Here is a 16,716-nt window from a genome sequence, read left to right as displayed (position 1 = left end):
ATCTGTAAGCGATTGCAGTGAGGGAAGGTCTTCTGGGGTGCGTGAGCACATATCTCATTAAAAAGATAACAATACTTAAGCTATCTTCAGGAGCATCAATTTCCCACAGGGTGGTTTCCCGTCACTCAGTTAACAGGCCTCCTTGAACTAACTCCTAAGGGAAAAAAACACTTGAATGCTTTTGTAACTTTACAATCTTTGGGGCAGTGTAGAAGGTCGCGTCTCCACCCAGAGTTGGAGGTTGAGCTCAAAGCTCCTTCTGATGCAGCGTGAATAGTAGCTGTATGGTATTGTTCAGGACCAGTGACAAGAAAGGAACTCGGTATGGCAGGCAGCACATGAGCAGTGTCCTTAAAGTATGTCCATGCCTGCTTGCTGTCTGAAACAGCATCTCACTTTGGCCCAGGGTGGCCTTGGCCTCCAGGTCCTGGGGTTCAGGGTGTGCATCACTACGCGCTGTTTGCTTTCCTTCATGATACATCACTGAGACAGCTCTGGGAGGAAGGGGCTGCAGTCCATCGCTGAGGGAATCCAGGGCAGGAACTCAAACAGAAACTGTGGGGAACTCGGCTGGTCCGCCCAGTGCCTGGCTCAGATAAGGGGCTCTGCTCTTTTGTTTCATTGTTTTTAATTTTTCTTCTTTTTGTTTTTAAAGATAGGGATTCACTATGTAGTCCTGCTTATCTGGAGCTTATCATGTAAACTTGGGTGGCCTCAAAATCAGAGATATCCTCCTGCTTCTGCCTTCCAAGCACTGATCAAAAGGCATGCACTACCATATATAACCAGATTTGTTTATGTGTATGAGTATTTTGTGCATATGTGTGTGCAGTACCCACAGAGGCCGGCAGAGGGTGTCAAGATGTTAAGATACTCTGGGACCGGAGTTACAGTTAAAAGCCACCACATAGGTGCTGGAACTGAACCCTGATCCTCAGCTAGCTTCGGTTTGGTTTTAGGTTTTTGTTGTTTTTGGTTTTCTTCGAGACAGAATTTCTCTGTAACTGCCCTGGTTGTCCTGGAACTTATTCTGTCGATCAGGCTGGTTTCGAACTCAGAGATTTATCTGCCTCTTCCTCCCCAGTGCTGGGATGAAAGGCATGTGCCACGACACTCAGCCTCAGCTAGCTTTCTTATATACAGTTGCCATTCACAGTGGGTTGGGCCTTCGTACATCAGTCATCAATAATCTCTCACAGACATGGCCACAGGCCAGTCTGATCTGGGCAGTTCCTCACTCCGGTGTCCCTCTTCCCATCTGACTCTAGGTTATGTCAAGTTGACAACAATAAAAACTAGCACACCACACATTGGATATTTTCAATCTTTTTAAAAGTAGTATTCTGGATTTTTTTTTTCCTTTTTGATGGTACATGTTCCCAGTCCGCAAACAGTTGAATCCATGGAGGGGAAAGCCTCCGAGACGAGGTTTGGGTAGAATGAGGCTGGCAGTCATACAGGAATAATCACACACCATGAGCCTGTATGTCAGGACTGATGTGATTGGCTCATAAAGGGTCTAACTGAAAGACTTTCCTGGGAATAGAAAATTACCACGTAGAAAGGGAATGAGCCATGCTTGCTGGTGCACGCTTTAATCCCAGCACTCAGGAAGCAAAGGGATCCCTGAGTTTGGGCCAGCCTGGTCTATGGAGTGAGTTCCAGGACAGCCAGAGAGCTGCATAGAGAGACAAAAGACAACACACACACACACACACACACACACACACACACGCCTTTAATCCCAGCACTCGGGAGGCAGAGGCAGGTGGATCTCTGTGAGTTCGAGGCCAGCCTGGGCTACAGAGTGAGTTCCAGGACAGGCACCAAAGCTACACAGAGAAACCCTGTCTCGAAAAACCAAAAAAAAAAAAAAAAAAAAAAAAAAGGAATGATCAGATTACCAAAACCACCATTCGTCAGCCAGTAAGAAACAGAAGTAAGTCTTACATTAATGATAAATGTGATGAGAAGCGAGGTGTTCCTAAATCCTGAAGGGATCATTCTATTAAGGAACTTGGCAGTTAAGAAGAGCTAGCCAGGCATGGTGGCTCCTGAGGATGGCCCGTAATCCCAGTGTTGTGGAGGCTAAGGTAGGGCCTCTCATTGTCCTTAAACAAACTCAGAAACAAAACATTAGAAACCTTACATTCAGGAAATGTGGCAAGTGATCACAGCTCCTGTCACTAATGGAGGGTCCAAAATGACATCGTGTGCCTATTGAAATAATGCTGAATGTACACCAGAAACCACCACCACCACCCACACACACACACACACACACACACACACACACACACACACACACACACACACACACACACACAGAGAGAGAGAGAGAGAGAGAGAGAGAGAGAGAGAGAGAGAGAGAGAGAGAGAGAGTAAAATGAGAAACAGTCTACAAAACAAAGGGCCAGTACCCTTAAAAGGTCAAGGAGACTGAGCAGGTGACAGGTACGTACTCTGTATGATTCTTGATTAGATCTTGGGTCAGAAAACACAGAATCGTCCTTTTTAGGAAGTCAAGCTGCAGTGATGTTATACATTACTCATAAAACTTAAATAGTGGTACAAGCTATGTATAGAGGCAGAAGAGTAGTAAAACGATGAAGTATGTGTGGTAATAACGCTGGCGTTTCAGGGACCTGTGTGCAGTAGCAGGAATTCTTTGTACTGCGTACCTGTTGTCTAAACTGGGTAATTTTTAAAAGATGGGTAGGGAGGGAGGGAGGCAGGCAGGCAGGCCATGACACGTGTGACCAGAGAACAACTTTGCGGAGTCGGTTTTGTTCCCGAGATGGAACTTAGGTCATCACTGTTACATGGCGAACACCTTTATCCACTTTATGCAGCTCACTGGCCCAGCATCGTTAGTTAAGGTAAACAGAAAATGCCAGCTGAGCGTTGTAGGCTAGGGTGCCTTCATGGCCCTGCTCTGGGCAGTGTAGCCCTGGCTGCCCTAGAACTCACTCTGTAGCCCAGGCTGGCCTCAAACTCAGAGACCCATCTGCCTCTGCCTCCCGAGTGCTGGGATTAAAGGTGTGCGCCACCACCGCCCTGTAAGGAGCCCTTTATGCCAGCTTCTGATGGGATCTTTTTAAAAAAGAATTTATTTATTTATTTTGTGCTTGCTACAGCAAGTATATCAGAGGACAGGTCATAGAAGTAGAGGAGAAAACTCTGTCTCCACCGTGTGTGTTTGGGATCCAACTCAGGATATCAGAATTGGCAGCCAGCCATCTTACTGATCACGTGATTCATGGGCATCACACCAGCCTCAACTCTTTATTTCTGAAAATAACTGTGTTGAGTTTTATAAATCTGTCAGTCATAACTATCAATTAAGGTATGTAAGAATTCACATAACCCAGTCTGTGTCTGTGTCTCTTTTCTTACAACAAAAGCTTAATATAACCCGTGGACATCTTTTAGGTGTGTGTGTATCACTACTGCCTCATTCTTTACTGTTTTTTTTTTCTTTTCCTTTCTTTCTTTCTGTAAATGATTCTGCTACTCCTAAAACTCACTGCTGAGGACTGATAGACCACTTAACTGGGGGACTACTCACTGTGTAGCTTGGGCTGCCTGGTAGACACAGACTTGAAGCACTCTCCCAGGCATATTAGCATGCCGTGAGAACCTCTAATGGACACTACTCTCCATGAGAGGCGAGGTGACTGCTCTGGCCACCTTCATTTTTGTGTTCTCAAGGTTTCAGTCCCAAGAGAGAGAGAGATTATTCAGTCACTTAGGGGAGCGTCTGTCCCTTCAGTAATCAGCTGTGGTTGGAGAAGCAAGGGCACAGTGCCCAGACAATGATCCCCCAGTGCCCAGTCTAGAGAAGGACCAGTTGGGCTGCCTTCCCAACCAGCTGCCCCTGACTACTTCCTACCTGGTCTGTCGTGGATGCTCATGGAGCGCATCTTCCCTACCACAGTAAAAAGACCACTGACTGCCGTGAGTCACGTGATCACTGCACGGGTAGCAACAACGTTACAAAACAGTCTGTTGAATGTGTCAGTTTCCAGTCCTAGACCAGAAGAAATGCCCCAGTGGCCCCGCGTCATCGCAGACAAAGCAAGTCCCGGACTCGATCTTGAGTTCACCACGGTGTGAGGACCTCAGCCACACGTGGGCCGCAGAGCCCCCATGCCTGCACAACCCCTGCATGATCTCACCTTTGCTTCTGCCCACTTCCCCCACCATCTGTAGCCCTCTCGGTCCCTGCCACCTGCTGACTTCAGCCCTTTCATCTCTCACCATACTTTGCCCCACTCCCAGGCACTTAGCCTTTCACGAAACTGCCCTGGTGTTCTCTGATATCCGTAGACTACCAGGGATCCACAGTTGTCTGAATCCTTGCATCATCTCACACAGGCTGCCCTGTTCGGCTCCCAGGTCATACCCAGTCTGAATTGCTGGAGACTGTTGGCCTGCCCCTGTGGCAGCTGGATTGGGTGGCTTGTGAATAACAGTTTCTTTATCCCCACATTAATACTGATATCTAGAGTGTATCTTTTTCTGGTCCATGTAACCTCGCTGCCATTTGTACTTTGAAGAGAAAGGTTCTTTTCATCATAATAGCGTTGTGATAAATTGTTAGCTGGGGGGCCAGAGGCTGACATTGAGCAGCGGGGAGTCCCTGCTTCACTTGGCTCTGCGCTCACCCTGACAACATTTTAATACCACATTACTGTAGCCAGAGAGGGCTCTCACTAGGTTTTAATTAAAAGCACAAGGTATTCCCCCCATGGCATAGTCTATCTTCTTTTTCCCCTCCCCCAGCACATCATCCTGTACCATTTAAAATGTTTGGGACTTGGCTAATCCCTATGGATAGAAACCTAGTGGAGCAGGATATTGATTACCAAATATGGTATTGCTGCTAAAGATGCTGGCGGAATGTGGCTTGTATTCTGAGCCTCTGGCCTCCCAATAAGCTGCCAAACAAATTAGGTCATTTTAACTTCTGAGCTTTTTTGCTTTGTTTTGTTTTTGTTAATAAGATGCTGGAACTTTGATTTGGAACATGATGTTGATGTTATTTTAGCTCAAACAAGAGAGGGGTATGAGAAGGAGGCAGGGAGGAGGGAGACTCGGTCCGGCATGTTTCAGGTTGGTTGTGCAAGAAGCGAGCACGTTGATGGTCTTGGTGAATTGTAGAACACGAGTAAGTGAGCTAAAGCATAGAATTCAGATGTTCATCCCCGTGATCTAAGGTTAAATGCTCCAGCGGACTGTTGACAGGACCCAGGAGCCTTTGTTATCAGGCCTTCAGGTTGTTGTAGGCTTGGGATTAAAAAAGATGCTTCCAAAAAAGGTTGGTGGAGTTTAGTGTTGGAGAGGACTCCCTGAAGGGTGGTGGTGGTGGTGGTGGTGCTGCTGCTGCTGCTGCTGCTGCATGTCTGCCATACTTTGGTGTTAATGTGCAAGGCCTCCAGAGGAACACAGTTGCCTCTCAGCAAAGACACTTCTTGAGTTCATATCTGAATATGGAATTTGTTGTGAGGGTAACTGTACTGTTTTTTGTTTTGTTTTTTGTTTGTTTTTTTAAGACAGGGTTTCTCTGTGTAGCTTTGGAGTCTGTCCTGGAACTCACTCTGTAGACCAGGCTGCCCTCAAACTCACAGAGATCTGCCTGCCTCTGCCTCCCGAGTGCTGGGATTAAAGGCGTGCGCCACCACTGCTGCTGGCCTGTTTTGTGGTTTTGTTTTTATTTGCCTTAAAGATAGGATCTCACTCTGTAGCCCAGGCTATCCTTGAACTCATGCTAATAATCCTCTAGCCTCAGCTTCCCCCCAGGTGCTAAGAATACTGATGTGAACCGGTGGTAGTAGGTCTGATAGGGTAAAGTGTGTCTCGGTTGTAGGTTGGTGGGATGGAGGCAAATGCAGCTTCAGATTTGTTTCCTTACGTATGTTCTGGTAATACAATACAGAGGTTTTCCTAAATCAGGACCCCGAAGTTAACTTTGGTTTGTGTTTTTGTTTTGTTTTGTTACTTCACAAAACGGATACTTCCCTTTTTCTCTTTCATTGGTTAGATCAATACAACTACAATTCTTCTTGCCTCTCCCTATGTTCTAGCCTTAATGGTTTTCTTCCCCAAAATAGCTAAATCAGGGATAAGTTCTTCTCCCTCTGGGGCATCTCTGGACCGGGACCCTTTGTTTGCCTGAGGCTGCCTATTCCTCATTCCTGTTCCTATCAGCCACTGTTCCTTGTGTCTTTGGAACTGAACGTGTGAATGAAGTTCAGAGTCACTCATTCTTGTCTACAGAGAATCTTACTAATTTCTTATAGAAACAGCCCTAACTTTCCTCACAGCGAAGGAAGGTGGAAAGTGGTTCAGGGGATGATTTTTTGTGTGTGTGTGTGTGTGTGTGTGTGTGTGTGTGTGTGTGTGTGTGTAGTAAATATATATGTGTGTGTGTGTGTGTGTGTGTGTAGTACTCATAGAAGGAGTTCTCCAAAGATGAGATATTAAAAGAAAAGAAGGGATGTGAGAGACCATCAGGCCCACGGAAATGAAAAGCTTGTGTTCCTGGCATACTCCATTTTTAGGACTGAGACAAACGTGGGGTCTGAATCCGGGGTGCCTTTTTGACACAGATGGTAGTGTCTAGAATTCCTAGCCTTGAATGGTTTTCATTAGACTCTTAGTTTTGCTTGGTAATGGAGACATACTTGACTGAGAAGGTCCTGAAATCTACTTGACATAAATCTTGTAGTTTAAAGTGCCTGGAATCTGCTTTAGTGAAACATGATTTTTATTGTTGCTTTTTCAGGATAGGGTTTCTCTGGGTAGCCCTGGTTGTCCTGGAACTCACTCTGTAGCCCAGGCTGGCCTCGAGCTCAGAGACTACCTGCCTCTGCCTCCTGAGTGCTGGGATTAAAGGCGAGCGCCCCCTCGCTGGGGCTGAAACGTGGTTTTTTTGTAAAAGGTCAACTGCAATGCAATGATGGGGAGTCTTTTGTTTCCTCATACCTTGTAAACCAACCATAAAGGAAATCAGGATTTCACCACTTCAAGCCTAGCGTATTCGTGCAGTAACTGGGATTAAATGAGCATAGTTACATTTAAAATACTGCAGCTGTCTAATTCCTGAGTTCTGAGTATGCAGAGACTTGTATTACCTTTGTAAAACTGAATTGGAGACAGAGTTCTTTCCCTCTATTTATAGGTAAGGACACTAAAAGCACTGAAGAATTTGATTGTTTATAGTGTCATGCAGAGTGCAGCCCGCACAGGATTTCAGGTGTCAGACTCCACTGCTGCCCAGCATGTCCTTCTCTGGGTCGAAGCCATATTTTCCAGTCCCAGTAGCAGCCACCAGTCAAAGTTTTTAAGCTATGTTACGAATTTGCTGGTCTGCATTTTAAAGGGCGGACTGGACAGTGTCCAGGAAGAACAGGGATGTTTGCACATCCATGTAACTGAAGATTCCGGTGGCGAGAGCTAAGTTGGTCTGGCTTTCTGGCCACGCCGTACTGTGGGTTTTCCATGTTCTATGTAAATACGAGAGTGCCTTTGCTGACCTGGTTCCCCGGTAGGCCAGGGTTTACATGTGTGTTGATTTTGTTACCATGCTGGTTTACACCTTCCATTTGTTCTTTTTCCCAAAGGGCATCCGCTTCGATCCTGAAATCCCACAGACACTACGACTAGAATTTGCTAAGGCGAACACGAAGATGGCCAAGAACAAACTCGTAGGGACTCCAAACCCCAGTACTCCTTTGCCCAACACTGTACCTCAGTTCATTGCCAGAGAGCCATGTAAGTTGATCTACTTTTCATTTTGGAAACCACAACACCGGCCAAGAATGGTTGCGAGCTGCTTGTGAGATAACACTGTGGAATGGCAAGCTATCGGTTCTCATTTCCATTCTGGTGACGAAAGAGCCTGTTCTTCTACCTAAGTTCTCAGGACGACACTGTTGATGATTGGCCATTGTAAAAAATGGTTCAGCTTGAACAGAACTGCGCCTTCCAGATAGACTTTCCTTTTCTGGGTTTCCTTGACATGCCATTGGCCCCTGCGAGTGTGTCCCTACTGCCCTCCCTGCCCCGATCCTTGGGAAGAGCAGCTGGTTCTCGGCGTTCGCTTTACTCTGCTGAAGGACATCAGTTCTTTGGCTTCAGAAAAATATTAAAAGTCAAAGAAGCAGATGTGCGGGAGCAAGCCGTCCTGTTTTGAGACCTTCAGGAGAGTAATGAACACAGAGAAAATTTGTAGATCCGGAGCAGTCAGAGCTTAGCACTCTGAGATCAGTAGAGTTTTAGAGAAATTTAGGTTTCCTGTTTTGAATTATTTATGTAAGGACACTGGCTAATTGTTGAGCAAGATTTTTTACCCCACATGAACGAGCTTATGCCTTTAACTGTGCAGACTGTGACTTCTGCCTTCAAGTGAATAACTTGAAAAGGCTGACTTCATTTTCTTTCTGAAGCTCCATCCGTGGCAGAAGTGAGGCATGAGATGGACTTTTAATCTTTCCTTTCATTACAGAGCCATATGTGATTAACATGGCAGGGCACTCAGAGAAGTCCAGGTTACGCACAGTCATCAGGAATGTTCTGTCTTGTGGTTCTTGATCTTTCCAAAGCACGCAGTTCTGATCCCCTTGCCTACTTCCCTGGAGATGCCCTTCTCAGTGCCGTGAAAAGGCACGTGGGCTCTGCTCGCCTGTGCCATGTGCACATCACAATCAATCAGATCCTCCTGGATGCTAATTACTTGGAGTCCAGTGAGCTTGAGAAAGCTGGTGTTGGCCATGGAAACAGTAGATAACAGATTCATCCCCTCCCACTGCCAAACACAAAGTTTTTTATGGAACCAGAAAAGAAAGTCATAACAGGGGAAAAAATTATTTTACTTTTTCATATCCTAAGTAACTTGAATATTTAGGAAAGAAATGTAAATAGAACTTCATCTCCATAGAATAGTTGCATTATAGAAGGCTGTAAGGACATCTCACATACTCATCTTGACCATTTAGACCAGTCTTTTGTGACACATTTAGTTAGTTAGTTAGTTAGTTAGTTAGTTAGTTAGTTAGTTAGTTAAGTGGATGAGTTAGTTGAAATTTTGAATTTTTCTGTCTGAATTCTGGAAACATTGACATCCATCTTTGTGTCTGGAAGTTTCTTCCGTAGGGCATTTACAAAGAATACTTTTAGAGTGCCTTGGTTTTTGTGTGCAAAAGAAATATGCCTGCCTTGAATCTCAACGTCACTTGAGATAATTCATTCAAACAGGAAGTGTCACCCTAGTGACAAACCAAGCTTCAGCCTTTCATGTCTACTTAGAACTCAGACCTGTGGAGCAGGTGGCTAGGGACCAGCCTGCTCACCAAGGCTGGTGGGAAGCTGCGGGGAGGGGGGGAGCGGAGCACAATAGCCATCCTCCCGGCCCTGAAGTTACAGGAGCGCATGTCAGCAGAGCTCGGCTGTCTGGCCACACTACACATTTCCTTTCCATTCAAATAGAGCAGAACTCTAAGTGATCAGATAGTCTCCACAGCACAATCAAAACTGCTGGGGCTGCTCCTGGCAACACAGACTGGAAGCTGGGTGTGGTACCTCACACCTGTAATTCCCAGCACAGGGCCGGGGCAATATGGGGGTGCTGGTGAGATGAGGCAGGAGAATTGCCACAAGTTTGAGGCCAGCCTAAGCTATATCGTGGGTTTCAGCCCCACTCCCTCACCAAAAAAAAAAAGGCAACCCTATCCCCCCAAATCAACCAAAAGGCTATTTTTTGAAAAATCAGATAATAGTGTTTTCCTGGGAAAATTAAAGTTAGCGTGCTTTCTCTTTATATAGCTCCGTTTTACGACAGAGGCCCTGACAAACAGCCCTCCACTGTAGCTCAGCTGACCTTGTCATCCGCTAACGTCCCTCTGGGAACGGTCATTTTCCATGTCCTCCACTGTCACCGGTTTCTGAGAACCACATCACAGACTAGCAGTGCCTGAGTGGCTGTGGACGGGGTGGGTCCAGTTACACCGTACAGCGTTGATCCCTTTAACTCCCTGTCAGGTGGAGATGCAGTGGGCTGAGAATCGGGAGGTGGGAAAAGCCCAGAGGGACGTGAATGCTGCTTTTTGTCAGCACTCTGACATGATGATGAGCCTGGAAAGTGTTCTTTGTCATCCCTAAAGGAAGCGTGTTCTCTGCTTGATGATACAACACACATTTCCTTGCACTCAGTTCTCAATCACTACCTGTTGAACTGAAATGGGGACCCAGTGTACTCCATCCTGGGAAAGAAGGAAGCTGTGGTCCCTGCCCAACAGAGCGGTCAGTCCAAGAAGTTGGAGGCAGTCGCGGTGGTTAGGAAATCTTGGCCCCATTGTGAAGGACATGAGAGAGACGCTATAGCTTAACTTAGACGGCACCCGACTGCTGTGTGTGCTAATCATGCATGCTTCATTCATGCTGGGGGAAAGAGCAAGGAACCAGGTCTGTAGAGTGTGAGGGTGGTGGTGGCCTTGGCTGTACATCCCGAAGTATCTGTCAGTTCTGGTTCTGACCGTTGTTGTCAAGTCTAGTGACCCTCACAAAGGCGTTCAATCTTTCTGTGCTCCTGTCCTCTCAACTATAAGAAGAAAGTTAGGTTTTAGTCACATGGTGGTTCTAAGAGCTAATAAAGCCGTATCACGAGATCACCCACGTCAGGATTAGGAAGGCATAAATGTGTGTTGGGTAGCAGGTGAATGCAAGATGTAATCCAGTTTTATTTTTATAGAGCATTTGGGTTGATGTTCTTTCCCGTTAGTTGATGGGTATCAGTATTGTGTGGCTACAGCCAGTTGCCCTTCCTTGTAGGTTTAGGAGAATGAGTAAATGGTACAATTCCAGGAAAGTAGTATGTCTTCCTAACTAGTTTTGGGGGGGTGGTGAGGGCAGCGTATCATGCAAAGTCTCTCTGTGTAGCCTTAACCTGAAGCTTCAGGATAGATTAAGCTGGCTTTGAACTTGAGGACATTCTCCTGATTGTCTGCCTCTCAGTGCCATTTATAGGTGTGCCAAATATAGTTAAAAAATTCACTATATTTTCACTAATAAGATCATTCGTTTGAGCACACCTTTAATCCCAGCACTCGAGAGGCAGAGGCAGGCAGGTCTCTGTGAGTTTGAGGCCAGCCCGGTCTACAGATTGAGTTCCAGGACAGCTAGAGCAGTTACACAGAGAAACCTTGTCTTGAAAAACAAAAACAAAACAAAACAAAAAAATTAGTTTGAAGTTAGTATTCCTTGTAGTCCTGATCATATAATTCGTCATGCCCTGGAACTTGAAAGGATTGCCTCTGCCTCCTGAGTATCTGGGACTGTGGTCCTGTCCCACCAGACCCAGCCATATGTAATCACATTGATATGTGTGCATAAAAATGTGCCTTTTGCTCCTCACAATTAGGGCTCCTGTAGTTGTCTGCCTTTGTTCCCTCCACATCGATCAACTAGAAGTGTACCTGGAAGGTTTGAGCATGTCGTGGATTTGCTTTTATGTTTTTAAATGCGATCGTAATTGCTTTCTGCCAGCAAACGTGGAAAGAGCCACAGAGTGAAGATCTATAAAAATGTGCAGTCTTTAAATGCGTGTCTGTCTGTGTGCCACGTGTGTGCACATGGCTGTGGAAGCCAGCGGAGGGTCTCAGATCCCCTTGAGCTAAGGTAGTTTGTGAGCCGCTTGTTGTGAGTGCCGGGAACCGAACTCAGGTTCTGGAAGAGCAAGTGCTCGCTCTAACTGCTGAGCCATTTAGCAGCCTCCCCCCTCCACTACCACCCCCGCAGGATATAATCTTTTTGGGATACACTGAAGTGCACATATTTAAGAAGTATACTTCAGTCGTGTTTATCATTGTGCACGTGGAATTTAACTGACTAAATGCTTTTGAGTTTAGACTGTTTGCAGCATACCTTATATTTCACCGTATATTCTTAGGTAAGGCAGAGGCAGCCAACACCTACTTAGGGCCTTTGCTTAGACTAAACACATCTCCTTGTCCATTTTTTTTTTTTTTTTTTTTTCGAGACAGGGTTTCTCTGTGTAGCTTTGCGCCTTTCCTGGAACTCACTTGGTAGTCCAGGCTGGCCTCGAACTCACAGAGATCCGCCTGGCTCTGCCTCCCGAGTGCTGGGATTAAAGGCGTGCGCCACCACCGCCCGGCCATTTTTTTTTTTTTTAATACAACGACAGGTTGGCCTTAACCCCAGTAAATGCCTGAAGATGACCTTGACCTCCACCTCCCAAGTGCTGAGGTAACTGGTATTCACCACCATGGCCAAGTTTCTTGGAGTGCTGGGCATTGCATCCTCTGCCAACAGAGCTATGTCCCTGACCCTCAGTTCAGTTTTGAGCGGATTGTGTGTGGACTCCAGAACTCTGAAGTAAACCAGCTTCCTGAATTTCAACCCGAGGAGGCTTTGATTCTGTGGGATCTGAACTAGGATTTAGCTCTGAACTGTGTGTACAGATGTGAGGATAGTGCATGTGCACACGTAAGTGCATGTGGAGGCCAGATGTTAACCTCAGGTGGACACACACACACACACACACACACACACACACACACACACAGAGGCATGCACGTCTTTCAATGGGACCTACAGCTTTCCAATCTTTCTGACTCTACTTCCCCATGGATTACAGCATGGTGCACCAAGCCCAACTTCCTGTGTAGATGCCAGATATTGAACCCAGGTCCTTTTGCCCATGGGCTAAGCGCTTTACTGACCAAGCTGTCTCCCCTGGCCGTTACCTCTGAATTTTTAGACACACCTTGGGTGAGTAATGTGCAGTTGTATTTGGGAATCATCAGTAACTCAAGGAATTAAACAACAACCTTTGCCCTGTTCCTTGTAACTCCCCTTTGCCCTTTCACCCTCCAAAGCATGCATGTAATTACATTGATGGCAGGGCATAACCCTTAGAAAAATCAGACCCTTCTTTATCTGCCTGCCACACCCCTGGAGATGCCACACCCCTGGAGAGTCCCACTTAACACTGTCCAAGCTTTACATCTGAAGAGATTTTGTGAAAGTTTGCAACTGTGAAGTAAGTTGTGGGGTGGGGTGGTAATCCTCCCTGCCGGTAGCGCCAAATGACCATAATGCCGCTCTGTGATGCTCTCTTCAGAGCAGTAACACAGCATAGGCCATTGCAGACTTGGGAACATGACAGTGATCGACACCCCAAAGGACCTCCTCCAGGAGGTGTATTCCCAAGAGGCCACACATTTGACACGCTAGATACACCAGGTACCGAAGTCCCGGAAGGCAAGGAGAGCCAGACCAGCCCACAGCGACAAATCCTTCTAAAGAGGAGCCATCTTCAACTGAACCACTGTGTTGGTCATTTTCTCTCGCTGTGGTGAAATACCTGAGGGAAGCTGACTTAGAAAGGGAAGAGGTTTATTTTGGCTCATGATTTTGAGTTCGTGATTGGTTCAGGCCCTTTGCCTACGGTCCATGCTCTTCATGGCTTCAGCATGTGGCCAAGCCAAACACTCAGTTTATCACCGAGAGGCAAAGAAAGAAAGGGCGTACTCCCCGTGACCCGGAGACCTCATTAGGTCACGCTAAAAGTTTCCACTCCGTACAGTAAGCCTGTAAAATGCCCTCCGGGGGACATTCCAGATCCAGTCTAGCACAACATTGACTGTCTACCTCCTCCCCGCTCCTGTCTTCAAACCCACGTGCACCTTAGGGTGATGTTTATGATTTTAATAATTTAATGATAACATTAAAATAGCATGAGGCGGTCAGTGTTGGTGATACTGTGTCTAACTGCAGACACAGGGTATTTAAAATAGAAATTGAGTCGTTACACAGCTGACCTTGAATTCCTGATCATTCTACCTTCAACCCCCAGGAGATTACGCCTAGTTTAGTACCTGTTTCATCATCAGAGTGAACTTAATCGCAGGAGTCAGGGTTTCAGTAGCTCTCGTGGACAGAAGTCCACACCCACATCCTGGGCTACGTCTTGCTTCCCGAACACCTTTCTTTCTCCTAACTGCAATGCTTAAAATCGGCACTAAAATCTCATCTTTTAAATCTCATCTTTCAAAACTCTAGCCCATCTTTTAAAAAAATACATAGAATTTATTTGTCACCCAGATAATTCTCCCCACCTGTGCTTTGTAAACTCAGCTGATGTAAGTATTTATGTAAGCATTAAGTATACAGGAGTCATCCAGGAGAAGCAGGTAGCCTTTATTTAATTACGTTTGTGGCAGGGTCTCCTGTAACTCGGGCCGGCCTTGACCTTCCGAGTCTGTGCCTCCACTCTTGAGGCCCAAGTGTCTTGCCTCAATTGCCTGTCGGGTCTCTGTTGCTAACCACTGTTGCAAATTCCTGTGTCTTGTTGCCTTCTACCCTTGTGGTCCTCAGATAAATAGCAGCTGCTGCCTGTTTAGTACAGCGGTTCTCAGTGTGGTCCTCCACCCTTACGTGGTCTCTGACCCGTTCCCAGGTAGTCATGAAGTCTATACTGTTTCCTCCCGGCCTCAGCCCTCCCTGTCCTTCACCCCTGCTGGTACCATGGGCTGTATCCTTAAGCCCTAAATATCCTCTTGAGAATGGTTTCCCTTACTCACTGTACAGTGGCCGACACAATTCTGGCTCATTCATTCTTTCATCCATTCATTCGTGTATTAGCTTTTCAAGACAGGATTTCTCTCTATAGCCTTTGGTGTCTTGAAACTCACTCTGTAGACCAGGCTGGCCATAAACTCAGAGACCCACCTGCCTCTGCCTACCGAGTGCTGGGATTAAAAGTGAGTGCCACCGTGTCCAGTTTATTGGCCTTTTTATATAAGGAGGACAGTGACACTGACGTTTGCTAGTTAAAACTATATTCTTAGGCCGGGCGGTGGTGGCGCACGCCTTTAATCCCAGCACTCGGGAGGCAGAGGCAGGTGGATCTCTGTGAGTTCGAGGCCAGCCTGGTCTACCAAGTGAGTTCCAGGAAAGGTGCAAAGCTACACAGAGAAACCCTGTCTTGAAAAAAAAGAAAAAAAAAAAAAGAAAAAAAAAAAACTATATTCTTTACACTTTTACTATTACAAGATAAAGTTTTATCTAATAATGACCTTGAAATAGCATTTTCAGCTGAGCTAGTAATTCAGCTCACGTGGCCAGAGTCCGTGAGACCCGTGGTTGGGTCCCCAGAACTACAAAAACAAATGCACACGGTCATCCATCTTAATTGCAAGTGTGCTAGTGAATCGCGCATGTATACATGTGCGTGCATCCATGTATGTGTGAAAATCAAACACACTTCCGTGGTTGTAAGTTGAAGTGGATGCTGCTTTTTTTACAACCTTATTATTGGATACTGATAAACTGTGGCTCTTCAGACATAGAGATTTGGCAGACAGGCTTTCTCACAAATGTGCACAATAAGCTTGTCATTTTAAGGAAAATAACTGACGACCAATAAAATTAAAGCTTTAATTAGAAATTTTAATTAATTGAAAATTTAGTTGAGAAAGCTTTTCTACTGCTGTGAGTTATAGCTTCCCAACTCATAGCTGTGAAATTAGTGGATTTTTTTTTCTCATAGTGAAATGAGTCAACATTTGGAAGATCCACATAGCTTACCCAGTATTTTTCCAATGACATGATTTATTACAAAATCATGGACGAGGAAGAAAATCCTTCTAGAAGTAACAGTTGATTTTAATGTAGCAGAATATGAAAGTTCATTGACATTTTAGATTCCACAATGCAACATAGCCTCTAGAACTATTTGCCCGGTCTAACGGCAGAGGGGGTAATGTTTTCTCTGCAGGAAGGACACACAGAACACTTTCTCTTCTGTGGAATCTGTTGACTGTATCTATGACATCAAGCAGAAGAGATCTTAGACAGGGGAGGGAGAGGACCTTCAAGGGGGGGAGGATTGGACAGAGAGGCGGGGACAGTGAGGAATAAATGTATTAAAATGTATATCAGAGCCCATTGTTACATTCACTAACTTAGAAAGTTAATTTTAAAGAGAATTGGTCTTTTTTGTCAAGTTTTGTTGTAGTACTAGAGAGTACCCAGAAAGGGTGTCTAAAGCTTGTCTAGTTGGGTTGACAACGCTCTGAGGCCATATTTTTCTCATGTACTAGAACCAAAACAGTATGTTGAGATAGATTTAATTAGAAGCAGATGTGAGGCTCTAGTTGTCTTTTAAGAAACTAAACACTAAAGAGATTGGCAAAAATGGGGAACTAAAGCCTTACTGTTTTGGAATGTGAGGGGTGCCCTGCCCTCTTCCCCAAATAGTCTATTTACATTAATGGCTTTTTGTTTTAAAACTGAATAATTTTATTTAGTACATTTAGCAAAGCAGGTATCAGTCAATGTTATGTGGAATTGTTGGTGGTTTTTTTTTCCCTCCTGTTTGTCTTCATTGATGTATCGTGTTGTGTGTCGTGTCCCCCCCCCCACCCCCGCACACATCTTTACTCTTACTAAATTTAAGCCTAGGAGCCTCTGCCTCTAAAAGAGCTTGGCACTCGCCTGAGGTGTAGAGAGGGTCTGAACGAGTGGTGGTGACTAGCAGACCTGAGCCCTAGGCTCTCCCTCTAGCACTCCGGAAGCCAAGCACAGTGGCACACATCTGGGATCCCAGTATTATGAAAGTGAAGGCAGGAGGCTTGGAATTTCAAGGTCATCCTGGGCTACTCAAGACTTTCTTGCAAGCCACCCACTTAAAAA

General features: G+C 45.7%; 1 protein-coding gene across 8 annotated transcripts in view; it reads left to right on the top strand.

Moving 5' to 3' along the window:
• The window catches only part of Rbpms (RNA binding protein, mRNA processing factor), a 163,851-nt gene that overhangs the window by 98,718 nt on the left and 48,417 nt on the right, over positions 1-16,716 (top strand). For all 8 annotated transcript variants that reach the window (XR_008221424.1, XR_008221423.1, XR_008221422.1 and 5 more), the window contains exon 5: positions 7,626-7,776. Coding sequence is in view for 5 of the 8 variants with exons in the window: in XM_052752000.1 (XP_052607960.1) it covers positions 7,626-7,776 (151 nt within the window). In the remaining 3 variants the exon portion in view is untranslated. The remainder of the gene's footprint in view (positions 1-7,625; positions 7,777-16,716) is intronic.

The sequence above is a fragment of the Peromyscus californicus genome, unplaced genomic scaffold (assembly GCF_007827085.1).
Source record: "Peromyscus californicus insignis strain IS unplaced genomic scaffold, ASM782708v3 Scaffold_23__1_contigs__length_62951481, whole genome shotgun sequence".
Taxonomy (NCBI): Eukaryota; Metazoa; Chordata; class Mammalia; order Rodentia; family Cricetidae; genus Peromyscus; species Peromyscus californicus.
This window is presented reverse-complemented; position numbering and strand designations above follow the sequence as displayed.